General features: G+C 33.8%; 1 protein-coding gene across 1 annotated transcript in view; it reads right to left on the bottom strand.

The window, feature by feature from the left end:
• NPRL3 (NPR3 like, GATOR1 complex subunit) overlaps nucleotides 1-13,818 on the bottom strand; it is a 29,788-nt gene that overhangs the window by 13,487 nt on the left and 2,483 nt on the right. The window contains exons 2-5 of the mRNA XM_072418891.1: nucleotides 12,248-12,377; nucleotides 11,024-11,098; nucleotides 4,767-4,920; nucleotides 1,668-1,746 (exon numbers count right to left, since the gene is read on the bottom strand). Coding sequence (XP_072274992.1) covers nucleotides 1,668-1,746; nucleotides 4,767-4,920; nucleotides 11,024-11,098; nucleotides 12,248-12,377 — 438 coding nt within the window. The remainder of the gene's footprint in view (nucleotides 1-1,667; nucleotides 1,747-4,766; nucleotides 4,921-11,023; nucleotides 11,099-12,247; nucleotides 12,378-13,818) is intronic.

Genomic DNA, 13,818 nt, shown 5'->3' on the forward strand with positions numbered 1-13,818 from the left:
TACTGAAAAACTGTCATAACATACACATCTATAAGTATTATTACTATTACACAGTATTTATATAGTACCTAGATATTACGCAGCGCTGTAAAAAGTCCATTCTCATATCACTAACGACCCCTCGAAGGGGCTTATAATCTAATGTCCCACCATAGTCATACGTCATTAACACAGTCTAAGGTCAATTTTATGGGGAAGCCAATTAACCTAACTGCATGTTTTCCGAATGTAGGAGAAAACCCACACAAACATGGGGAGAACCTGCAAACTCCATGCAGATAGTATCCCGGACGAGATTTAAACCTGCAAAAGCCAGAGTGCCAACGTGCTGCCCAGTATCTTGTAATTGTATTTGCCACTTGAATACACTTCGGTGGATATATTACATAAATATGTGTTGGTATCTCCACTGGGTTTAACTTCACTGTTTCTAGTATTGGAGAGTGCAAAAATATTCGTTTAAATACTATGGAATACAAATAGGAAAATCACAATAGACCAGACAGACCAGAAAAATGAATCCTCCTTTTTTGTTAAAAATATAAGTGTGGATGGGTGGTTGAATTAGAAAAATACATTGATTGTATGCAGCAATTTATAACCAGTAAAACAAAAACATTGTTTTCCTTTGTATTTGGCTCAGAATTATCCATGAAGGCTCCTTAACAATATTTTCTAAAGAATCCTATTCATTGGGTCAAGAACAGAGCTGTATTGTTTGTCATGATTGAAATAGGAAAAAAAAGGTTTTTCATGCTTATGGTAATTCTAATTTGGTTACATTGAAGTGATTGTAATGAAAAGTCTGTATTAAATTTTTATTTTATAAATAAATTGCATTTTTAACATACATTTAATGGACTGTTACATTGTAACAGGTACCTAAAAAATCTCCTTCAAATGCACCCTTGAGGTAGTTTGGAGATAATGAATTAAATAAATGGGGATGTGGTACCGAAATTTCACCTTACAATTGAATGAGGAAGAAACACTGTTATCTATTTTGTAAGGTCAGTAAGAATGGGTGTTTCAGTTTATTTTACATAAACATGAATATTATGTATCTTTATATTCTTTCTTTTTTTTTTTTAAAGATCAACATTAACATAACTCTATAGTATCAAAATCATTATAGAGGTGAATTTTGTTCCAGGAAACACATTAGATTGTTTCTTTTTTTGTTTTTTGTATTTGTTTTATTAATTATGGTTGTTTAGGATGACTGTTTTTAAGGATACCAAAGAAAGTGTCAAAAATTGTGTTGAGGAACATTGAAACTCCCAACATAAGATACAGGTTCCCCAGCAAGTAACTAAATTCAGTGCAACTGGAAGGACCACTGACTTACTTCTTTAAAGTAATAGAGGATGAATAATGATGAAACAAGATGGGTAGAGCTTTCTACCTGTAAGAAACAAAATTCCCATCCTTTGAAACAAAGAACTTCCTGTGTCTCTGGAGTCCTTCATTATAATAAAAACTTCCTTTAATATTTAACTTACTAGTAAAATTACTTTCCAAGTCACATATTACAGATGTAACAAAGGCAAAAATCATAGACAATTAAAAGAGCAATGTAATGCCTAAAACTGGCCACTAGATGGAACTGTAATACCACAGAAAACACACAACAAGCACACACTACAGGAAATCTACACATGCCATACCTGTCATAGGCTTCCTTTAGGTCTCTTGCCAGTTTGCTTTTCGGTAAAATATGGTGAAATGGTGACTGTGGTCCACCATCTGGAAAAAATAAAAGATTATTTTTGTATACTGCCCCAAGATATACACTAACAAATATATATATATATATATTAATTAATATATATATATATATTGGTTTTGCCAGAAGTTGGTCTTTTTGCCTTTGTTGCTTTCCTAAAGTCCATCTAAATCTCCATGTCATTTCAGACTACCATATCCACAGTGTTGCATTGCTGCAGTGATTTCACTGAAAAACAAACTGTGTTGTCACTTTATAACAGACCTACAGAAAAGATCTTACAAAGTGGCAGAGAAAAACAACTGTTGTGTTGAGGCTACTGACAGACTTTATTATATATATATATATTTTCTCCCTGTGTCTGCGTGGGCTTCCTCCAGGTACTCAGGTTTCCTCCCACATCCCAAAAACATGCACTGAGGATATTTGGCTTCTCCTCAAAATTGACCTTCAACTACATTAATGACATATGACTATGGAAGGGACATTAGATTGTGAGCTCCTTTCAGGGACAGTTAGTGACATGACTATGGACTTTGTACAGCGCTGTGTAATAAAAATAATAATATATATCTTAGATTGTAGGCTCTTCAGGACTCCCTCCTCCTCCTGTGTCACTGTCTGCATCTGTCTGTCCACAGCAACCCTATTTAATTAATGTACAGCGCCGCGTAATATGTTGGAGCTATATAAATACTGTTTATTATAAATAATACAAATATATATATATATATATATAGATATACATATAGATATATATATATATGTAATTTATTTCCTTTGCCTATAATTAGGGTCTATTTGTTGGAGGAAGCTTAAAAAAGTAGATTAACTCCTAAAAAACAAAATGTATTTCCTAAAGTTATGATGATGAATAAATGTATCTGTTAATAATAAAATGGTAGCTACAAGTAAAGCTCTATACTCCTCATTTTTGAGATAACACATAGGGCCTGATTTATTAAAGCTCTCCAAGGCTGGAGAGCTTACACTTTAAGCAGCGAAGCTGGGTGATCCAGCAAACCCGGAATGGATCTGGTCGAAGACTGAAAACATTTGCTAGCAAATTACTTAGAAGAAATCCATTCCAGGTCATTGCTGATGAAAGTGTATCCTCCCTAACCCAAAAAAAGGCATTAATGTAATTAATCACCATCCATCATTTCCATTTTATATGTCCTTTTATAGGTCGTAGATTTGAAGTGATGGCAATGTTTGTATATCACTTATGAAGTGCAGTGTATAGGGCAGCAACTGTCAAATTGTAGATGAGATCTGTTTCAGATTTTAAAACTGAAGCAGCAGGCACAAGCAAAAAGTAAGGCTGTGTACACACGTACAATAATTGTCATTGGAAAGGATCTTTCCCAACCATTTCCAACGACAAAAGAATGCACAATGCATGAACGAGTGCTGTACATCCAGCGCCATTCTGCTCTATAGAGAGGGGAGGGGGAGAACGACGGAGCATCACCCTGCTGTGCTCGCTACCCTTTACTTTCGTTGTGATCGTGGATCTGCCAGGACAGACGACAGAATGACGAATGACGAGCCAGATTCTCGTCTGATATCAGCCCTGAGGTGATTATCGGACGAGAATCATCTGACATGTGTACATAGCCCAAGGCTGAAGAAGTAGGCAAATATTTATGTAAGCTTTACTAGTAAGCTAAAACACTTACAACAGTCTGAAACTAAGCATTCGGGCCATATGGGAACAGAAGAAAGAGAAGAGTTTACCTCTCAGATTCCAGCTATGTGTGTAATTTAAACTAGTTAAAAGGGAACATAACCTAACATAAAATAAAGTGCTTTCTGCTGCTGGTCTTTAGCATGTGTGGCTGCGGGGAAATCTAATAATATGTAAAGTTACTGGAATCTATTTATTAAAATATCTCTATATATTTGCAGTAAATCCTCTATTATTCAGAACTTAAGCAATCAGCAAACCTTTTCTTTCACTACTGTCATTAGAACTTTGCTGCTGCACTGAGCCTCAGATGTTATGCCGAATATAGCCAGATGGGGTCGCTGTGGTTATGTTATTCACATAGAGAAACATATAGAGTACATTGTATATAGTACTGTATTATTAATATACAGGATCTGCCCTAAAATAATATAATTACATAAATATATAAATTAATTTGATTAATAAAATATAAATTTTCTAAATAGTATTTAATATAATTTCATTATAATAAACTGCACCCATACTTCATCATCTCCCTTGATTACTATTATTATTATTATTAATATTACTATTAATAATCTACACCTATACTTCATTATAATATTAATCTCCTGCTTTCTATAATACAAATAGCCTGCACTTATATGTATTACTAATAAAGATCTGCAACCTTATTTAAATTAATATACCCCAATACTTCCTTAAAATAATCTTTTGCCACATTTCAGTATAGAAATATTCTGTCCACGTGCCTTCATTATAATAATAATCTTTCTACATGTGTTTACAAAGTTCTTTTATAGTACAGTAAAACTGTGTTACAGTAAGTTAAGTTTTTCTTGATTTGCTTATAATAGGCGTATTTCACTATTATTATGAAGTTAATACAGAGCTTATGGTATGGTATAGCACAGGGTATAGAATTAGGTAAGCCTATTTTTTAATACTAACTCCAAGCAACCCGAATTTTGCCATCCTTGTGGGTGCCAGAGGAAGGGCAGTTTACTGTATTGTGTTTAAAATGAAGTATGATAAAGTTATGTTTTCTACAATTCAGACTAAAGGGTTACATAAAGGTTTTTTTAGTTATGCCTTATTCTTAGAATAGTTTTAATTCTGAACCATTTACATATTGATGAATAAATGATAAAGAACTAAATGATAAAGAACTAAAAATGTCTGGGGGCAGTTCCAAACTGTGTTTAACTTCCAATCAATTTACCTGGAACACTAGAAAGATGTGACCATATGCAAAAACAACCAACACTGTTGACTATTTCCAGTCTGTATTTAAACAAAAGAAAATAAACTCTAAAAAAGCAAAGTAAAAACACGCCATGAACTCACTCTCCGACATAGCTGACACTTCATCCTGTATCGCCAAGATTAATTTGGCCTCCCTTGTCAAATACTGGCACCTCCGTTCCTCATGCTGCAATATAATAGCGATTCTTCTGGACAGGTTGTGCAAACAGTTTATGACAGAGGGATCTGCATTTGCCTGAAAAACCCATAGACAATGACAAGCATTAGCATTTATTTTTTGAAAACTTTAATTTACAGTATTTAATATTAAAACAACCATGAGCAAGGAACCTTTGCTGTGCCTGGCTAAAGAGCACCCAGTGTCAGAATTCTTGGTGCAGCTATTCTGTCTGTTTACTTTATAATAGCAAAAATGTTTATTGAAATCTACATGGATCTGTAATCATTGCAGATAAATTTAGTTTTTAATATTCACAACAAAGATTAAAAAAAAAAATAAAATAATCTATTTTTCCTATTAAACAGCCAGCCTATGGTAAACAAACCTCAGATATTTCTAAGCTGTTAGAAGGAGCCTTTTTTGGGGTGATTTTTGAATGTATAACGTCACATCATTAAATGCACCTTGTTTTAAAGCTATTTTACTGTTTGTTAAGTTGTTAGTTAAATGTGTGGAGTCTGGGTACATACTATAGACAGAGAGGAATCCTGTGGTATATTTGTTCAGTTATACCAAATGACATCCATCATGTTGCAGTGCTACCACTTTAAAAGAATAAATCAATTTCACATTTGTAGCCTTTGGCAGAAAGGAATTCAACAGTTTTAGTGACAATCAACTTGCAGAAGAATGTGATAGACCCTAATAATAATATTTTTGTTGGAATAGGAAGACTGTTGTAAAGTTTTATTACTCTGACTTTCCCTTATTTACCAGCTGGTTGTGCTGTTAGGAGTAGCAAGGTTAGTGTTGGTAACCTCTGTGTGTGCACAATGTTTGCTCTGAAGCATAGAGGATACACTAATAAATTATAAATTAGGTTTCCAAATAGGAAAAAACATGTACAAACCCATGTGTACTTTCTATGTGTGTGTGTGTGTGTGTGTTTGTGTATATATATATATATATATATAATCATAATAAAAAATGAAATTACAAGGTAAAAAGTCACCTAAAGTGTATGCTTAGCCAATTAAAACAAATTGTAAAAAAATTATGCCATGCAATGCACTGACAAAATGCGTTTGGCATATCGCTAAGAATGAAGAGCAACCCAGCACAAAAATGCATTTCTTGTACATTGGGCCTGATATCCAGGCTTGCTGGATCACCCAGCTTCACTAATGAAGTGTATCCTCTCCAGCCTTGGAGAGCTTTAATAAATCAGGCCCAATGTCTCATGTTACAAAATAAAATGCGTTTGTTATGTGGGTAATGCAACAATCCAGTGGGAGGAGGCCCAAATGCCATTGTGAAGACACAACAAAAAGTGGGGGAAATACCTAAAATGTTCAGTAATTCTTAGACACATTTGCCATACAATTGTCCCTTTTGAAGGGCTTATTTTTACAATTTGACAAAATGGTCGCCCAGACCAATGGAGAAGGTGAACAAATTTTGTCCATGCTCACATTTCAATACAGTTAATTTAATGGTTACTACAATGTTAGACTTTAAGAAGAAAAACAAGTTACAGTAATTTGTTAACTTTTGTTAGTATGGACAGCATGGTGGCTCAGAGGTTTGTACGCAGGTTCAAATCCCAGCTAGGGCACTATCTGCATGGAGTTTGCAGGTTCTACCTGTGTTTGCGTGGGTTTCCTCCGGGTTCTCCAGTTTCCTCCCATATTCCAAAAACTTGCAGTTAGGTTAATTGGCTTTCCCAAAAAATTGACCTTAGACTGTATAACTATGGTGGGGTCATTAGATTGTGAGCCCCTTTGAGGGACAGCTAGTGATATGACTATGGACTTTGTACAGCGCTGTGTAATATGTTGGTGCTAAATAAATACTGTGTAATAATATTAAAATGTTTATATACAAATGATGGAATACACAAATATCACTAAATATGATGAAGATCTAGTTATCAGTATCTCACTTTAGCCTTAATGTGTTTTAATTTATATTTTCAATGTTTTGTTTATATACTATGACATTTTTGCACAGGAATAGGCAGGATACATCATATTCATAAATGTGTATCATACATTTTTCACTGCAGGGATTATTATTCATTCTTCAGGCTAAATGACAAACATAAGCTGAATGATCATGATAAACAGGCTTAGCTCCTAATATTCAGAAAAGCTACTTTTTATTAAGATAACAAATTCCTACACAAACATAAAAATATGTTTATTTTTAACGAATTTATTTTAGTAAATAATTCAGTGTGCTGTAACTAGGTGCATAACTTTTATTACATGGGTTTATTTACATTGTGTTTCCACCTCTTTCAGTCTGAACAGAATTATTTATTTCTGTGCTAAAATACTTGCTATTCTTTGATATGTGTTATATATACCTGTATGGAACAAATCAGAGCGGGTGAGATTTTAGAAGGGTCAGTCCATGTTAGGAGCAATGAAGGCCTATTTGTATTTGGGACGACCCCAGCAAAGTGGGGCTCAGTGTCCTTCTGTTATTTAAATGTTAGTTACCCAAATGTCTGGTTGATTTAAAGGTTTTCATACTTTTAGAATCACCAATTTAGAATCACAGAATCACTCTGTTGTGTGTGGTTTCATGCAGTAAATAAAGTTTTAAAGCATGGGTCACAGTATGGAAACAAATGACAGGCTATGCATTTATCTCATGGTAGGCAATTATAATTATAAATTCCTAGCAATTATGATTTCCTTGTGTAATGTTTAACTATTTATTTTGAGTGACTGTAAAAATATGAAAATATGTAACTTACCATGGGTGTGCACTTGCAATATATATATATTAATATTATTACACAGCATTTATATAGCGCTGACATATGATGCAGTGCTGTACAAAGTCCATAGTCATGTCACTAGCTGTCCCTCAAAGGGGCTCACAATCTAATGCCCCTACCTCAGTCATATGGTAATGTTTTTATATATGTTAATCTCTAATACAGTCTGAGGTCAACTTTGGGGGGAAGCCAAATAACATAGCGCCGACATATTATGCAGCGATGTTCATAGACCATAGTCATATCTAGCTGTCTTTAATACAGTGTAGGGTCAATATTAGGAGAAAACAATTAACTGCATGTTTTTGGAATGTGGGAGGAAAGCCGAGTATCCAGAGGAAACTCACACAAATACAGAGAGAACCTGCAAACTCCTTGCAGATAGTGTCCTTGCCAGGATTCCAACCTGGGACCCAGCACTGCAAAGGCCAGAGTGCTAACCTATATGTATATTGGATATTAATATATATATATATTATTATTATTATTATTAAACAGGATTTATATAGCGCCAACATATTACGCAGCGCTGTACATTAAATATATATATAATATATATAATTATTTAGTAGGTGCAGTTCATACATGTCTCCATGTTAAGATAGAATTTATATTACATGAATGTTGTTCAAATTGATTTCCAGAACAGATGACATTGCATTCCCTGAAGACCTTAATACATGATAGGAGGGTGGTTTTCATTGAGCAGAGATGATTTTGCATTCCTTGTACACAAAGATAAACTTTTAAGGGTTGTATGCATTGATATTAGGCAAAGATGACTTCGCATTCTTCTTGTGTTCTGATGTGTCATGATTAAGAGTAGGTGGGTCTCCTGATAACAAGGATGCAATGAAGGCAATATGCAGATAAGAAATATGCAGCCCCAGCCCCTTGACTACCATAATGCACAAATTGCTTTGGTATTGCTGACTAACAGTACTGTAAGAGACTATACCAGAGGGACGGTATAGATTAAACACACTATCAGTAAATGACATGCTATTCCACCCAGTCTGTTTTGCATCTTTCGAACATGCTGCAATTTTCAATATATAGATGCATTAATTATTCTCGCAATTTTAGAGGACTGTAACAATTTAAAATATTATATATTTTTCCTTAATCAACCTAATTGTAAAAATATATCAGTAACTAGTAATGTAAAGTGTTAATATGGCAAAATAATATGTTTCTGTCTGTCACTAGCAATAACAGTTGTATTACTTGTGTATAGTACCAGTGGATCTGTTATTTTTCCATTTTCTATACTAAGGTGACAGCACTGTTTGTTTTGAAGTGAAACAGTACTTTCACCCTGTTACTGTGCACTGGACTAACAAAGCCCTTTTATTTGAACAAGCTACCTAACAGACAAAAACATATCAAAAAGTGAATACAATATTTTGGCAACAAAGAATTCCACAACGTATGATTGCGTGATGATGCATTGCAGTGCTTTGATAGTGAGTTGGGACATCGTTGGGACAGGTTGGGGAAGTAATAGGAGGGGAGATAACAGGTTTATTTTTATTCTATTAGAACAAAGTCACTGGAACACTAACTGACCTATGAGTAAGATTAACTGACACCTGTATCCATGTTTATACCATACTGAATGATGCATACAATATTTGATTTTCCCACAACTCTACTTTACCAATTCATTAAACAGTATACCATTTGTTACTATTCATTTTCAGTTTCTGTAAATGTAACGATGTACTTCAACAACATAAGATATGTGTAAATCATATTTACACCTACAACTATATATATATATATATATATATATATATATATATATATATGGGGACTGGTTATGAAATGCTACTGGTTAGCATTAAAGACTATTAAATAGTCAAAAATACATCCAACTATAGAATTTAAAAAAGGCCTGATTTTTTGTGTGCCATCAGACAGACCAAAAAGAGAGGTCAAATTTGATTAATCTGTCTGTATAGTAAAATGAATCTGAACTTGTTATATACTATTATATGTTTTAGTAAAATGAATCTGAACTTGTTATATATTACTATACCATTTAGTTTATTTTGGGAATGCATCAAAAAGCAGATATTTTTCCTTTCTATATAAATGAGAAGATTTGCATAGTATTGTTCTTTAAATGTGTTATCTTGCTACTCAAGAACCAGTCTGTATTAATGTTATGTTTTCATGTATTATTAAATAAAGCTTTTATCAATATGCAATATTTTATCAATAGTTATTATCAATAGACAGGATTTATATAGCGCCAACACATTACGCAGCGCTGTACATTAAAATAGGGGTTGACAGACAGATACAGACAGTGACACAGGAGGAGGAGAGGACCCTGCCCAGAACAGCTTACAATCTAGGAGGAAATCACATAAAAAAATAAATAGTTAGCAGAATGCCTTTTTAAGAAACTGAAAAACATAATATTAGTACATGTACAACATTACTAATTAAAAAAAAAAAATCAGTATGCATTCTATTATTTCAGTCTAACTAAAATCTAAAGTTTATAATTGTTCACTTGTATACCGTAGAAGATAGTTATAACTTACATAAATAATATATAATAAAACTCCATTCACACGATAAGGCATGGCATGCACCCAGCTTTGCTATGGGTTCTATGGCACTAATTAACATTTGTGTGCTGCATTACCATGTATTAGCAAAGTGGGTACAGGTCAGTATAACAGTGCTTCAACATGTGTTTCAAGCCTTATTGATGGCACTGGTGAAGTATGTAACATGTTTTTTTAACACATTTTCGGAGTATTGTAGACAGCCCTTCCTATAGAAACCTCAACTGCAAACCAGCAAAGTAGTGCAGGAAGCATATATCAAGGTGTATAAAAGTTGTCATTTAGAAAACACAATACAAGAAGTTACTAGTATAGCACCTCCATAAACACAGCATCAGTACAAGTGAACACTGCTTTGTTTATTCTTTACTACACTTATCTCTTTAAACAGCTGAAGGTGCCCATGTCCATTGTAAAATGTTAGATTCAGACAACATGATGGATATTTCTACTTCTTACAGTTTTTCATTAAACATAGCAATTGTCTACCTAAAGCAAAATATTGCACAGCCAAGAAGCTGTTTCTGCAGGGGATATAAAATCTGTTTGTGTTGAGTAATATGTCGGCACTATATAATTACTGTGTAATAATCATTATAATAAAATACTAGAAATCTACTATTAGACAATGGATGCCAAAACATTTGTTGCCATTATACATGATATGGTGACAGCTGACAGTTTTAGATTTTCCTTCATTTTCAGTATTATTGAAATAAAATGATTGAATCTTGCCAGTGAGAGCAATTAAGGCAAACAAATCTTTCAACAGTTAAAAAAAAGACTAAAAATAAAAATACAAGCTTACCCTTAAAGCAAAAACCACATTAAAAAGAATCATTGTGGGCATTTCTCTTTTCGGTGAAGGATCGGTTTTTGACACCTGTGATACAAAAAAAAAATATATATATATATATATATATATAATATACACACATTTTATTTAAACCTTTAAATAAAAAAAAAAAAATCACATGCTTTCCCCAACCTTCATTTTCACCTTATGGCTTGTTCACACCACATGTAATAACACATGGACAAGACAAAAAATCTTGTTTGTATTCTGTCGGTTTATATGTCAGACAGCATGGTATTGCACAGTAAAATGTTGCCAGCCACTTGCACTGGGTTTCGATTTAAAAATGATAAAAAAATGTTTTTATAGTTATTAAAAAAAGACAACATGCCAGAGAATAGGCACTAGGTAGGGACTAACTACCAATAGAGAATCTCTGTCATTCAGGATTTCTCCAACAAACACTAGACCACCATTAGGGTCACTCTTGCAAAGTGCAATTGATCGCCCTTTTCACTCGTATCCTAGTACAACTTGGCTATTATGTACATTCTATTATTTGGACCCCATTGATGCTCTTCTACTATCCAGGCTAAAACATCTACCCCACAATGTTCTACCCCCAAAAAAAAGACTTACATATACGGTCTCCCTAAACACCCCTAATGGGGGAAACGTGTCGGGTGAGAGACCTCCTTTTTGCTCGTTCTAACTAATTACTACTCTGTCCATTATTAGGAATTAGATGTATACCATGCTTTCTATTCACAACAAGCAATTGTGATCTTACTCTAAATTTGTGGTCATGACTAGTAAACCATGTTTTTATAACATATTGTTCTAAATAATTCTGTTGTCATTATTTAAATTCCATTTTTTCTTTTTGCATATCCCACCTAAGTCTTGCATATTTTATTATGTGACATATTCCACATCATTGTGATTGTAGTTTACTACATGTGCATGCAGAAAAATTCATACAATAAACAATTTTTCACCTTGGCCACACTTCAAAACCCTTCCTTTTTCATTCCTTACAATTTTGTGTTCCTATTAAAGGGGTGGCCTTTCACTTAAAAACACGACTTACCACCACAGTACTACCAATATAAAAATATAAGATATTTTGCAACGTGAAACACAACATTACCCCTTGCAGGCTAAATGTAAAATGACATTTTCCAAATGTTCAGTAGCACTACAGCAGTCTAATTTGTTAAATAATGGAAATGTTACCTGGCATAGCGCATGCTGAAGCAAAGTTGGATGGCCCACAAAACGCACATTGTCTATCTTCAGTTCAAACTTTTTACCGCACATATCTGACTTTGTAGCCAAAATTGTTGCAAGGATAACATCTGAAAATCTTTGACAGAAAACATATACAAACCAAAAGAAAAAAAAAATTAATTTTTAGGGTCTATATTAATAATAAAGGAATTGTGAAGCCAATAAATGTGATAAAGTATAAAGAATTACATAGTGGCTGCATGCTTTTTATTTAGTCCATGCTCTGCAAGGAATAGTTTATACTGAGAAACAGAATGCGGTTATCAGAAAGCCATTAAACACAATCACATTAATTACTGGTATATTACATGATTCATTGTATTACCGTGTACAGCAATTAATGACTGCAAACTCAGCTGAAGGGAGAATAGGAAAGATATATAAAAAAAGATAACTAAAATGTCCTACTGTGTTTATGATGCCTTTAAAACAAGGTATGACAAAGGGCTAGAGAAATAATTGCTAGACTTAGGCACACACGTCCAATAATTATCGTTGGAAACGAATGACCGATTGGCCAAAAATCGTTCTAAAAAAAATGAGCAACGATGCCGACGAACGAGGATTGTTATTGGAAATGGACGAACGTCCTGGCGGATCTGACTGGCCAACGATCATTCACTATCTATCGTGTGTACGGTCGTTCAGTGATCGTGGATGCTTCTGCAATATACTTTCTCCTTTACATGTCACTCCATGCATCGTTCAAACGATCATATCTAGCGCGTGTACACTGTTGGTGGATTATATTTGAACAATCGTATCGTTACAGCATGTACAGAATTGTGCATCATACGATTATTCAAATATAATCGTGCATACTCGTGGATCGGTCGTAATCGTTCGTTTTCTAACGATAATTATTGTGCATATATATAGCATAGATATTAAGTGCATACCTAGCTTTACACAGGCACATTTCCTGGAGATAACCTAAAATATTACAGTTCTGATATTACTGATATTAGTATTAAAATAACCAATGGGCAGCTCAGGGACAATCTTCCAGTTTTTGCTGCACTTATATTATCTATGTATATAAAAAAAGGTAATAACGTATTTTTCTAGCACTAACAATATATTCAGTGCTTTACAAAGTCTATAATATCACCAGGTCAAAAAAAGTTATAACATTTTGCTTCACTAGACTGAAGTTAGACTGTAGTAAGATCATATGCAGCTCTTATTCTCCTCTAAATAAATAACTGTTGTGGCAAACCACACTGGCATATATAAGCAGAATAAGCACCAGAATAAACATCCTTGCCTTCCAGTACTAAACTGTATCCCAATTTATTATATAGTGTATGATTTTTTAAAGTTTTGTAATGTGGATTGCCTAGAATCCAGGAGCAGGCTTATCTTAAGCCCACAGAGCTCCCAAAGAATTTTCACTGAGAGATTATGTAAACTGTCATTTCAGACCTGGTTCTATAAAAATACACTTTGCCTGCTTGGAGATTTGATCTTGATCCAAGCAAAACCCGGAAAGAGTACGCAGATCAAATGTTTAGCTA

This window comes from Pyxicephalus adspersus, chromosome 7 (genome assembly GCF_032062135.1).
Source record: "Pyxicephalus adspersus chromosome 7, UCB_Pads_2.0, whole genome shotgun sequence".
Classification (NCBI taxonomy): domain Eukaryota; kingdom Metazoa; phylum Chordata; class Amphibia; order Anura; family Pyxicephalidae; genus Pyxicephalus; species Pyxicephalus adspersus.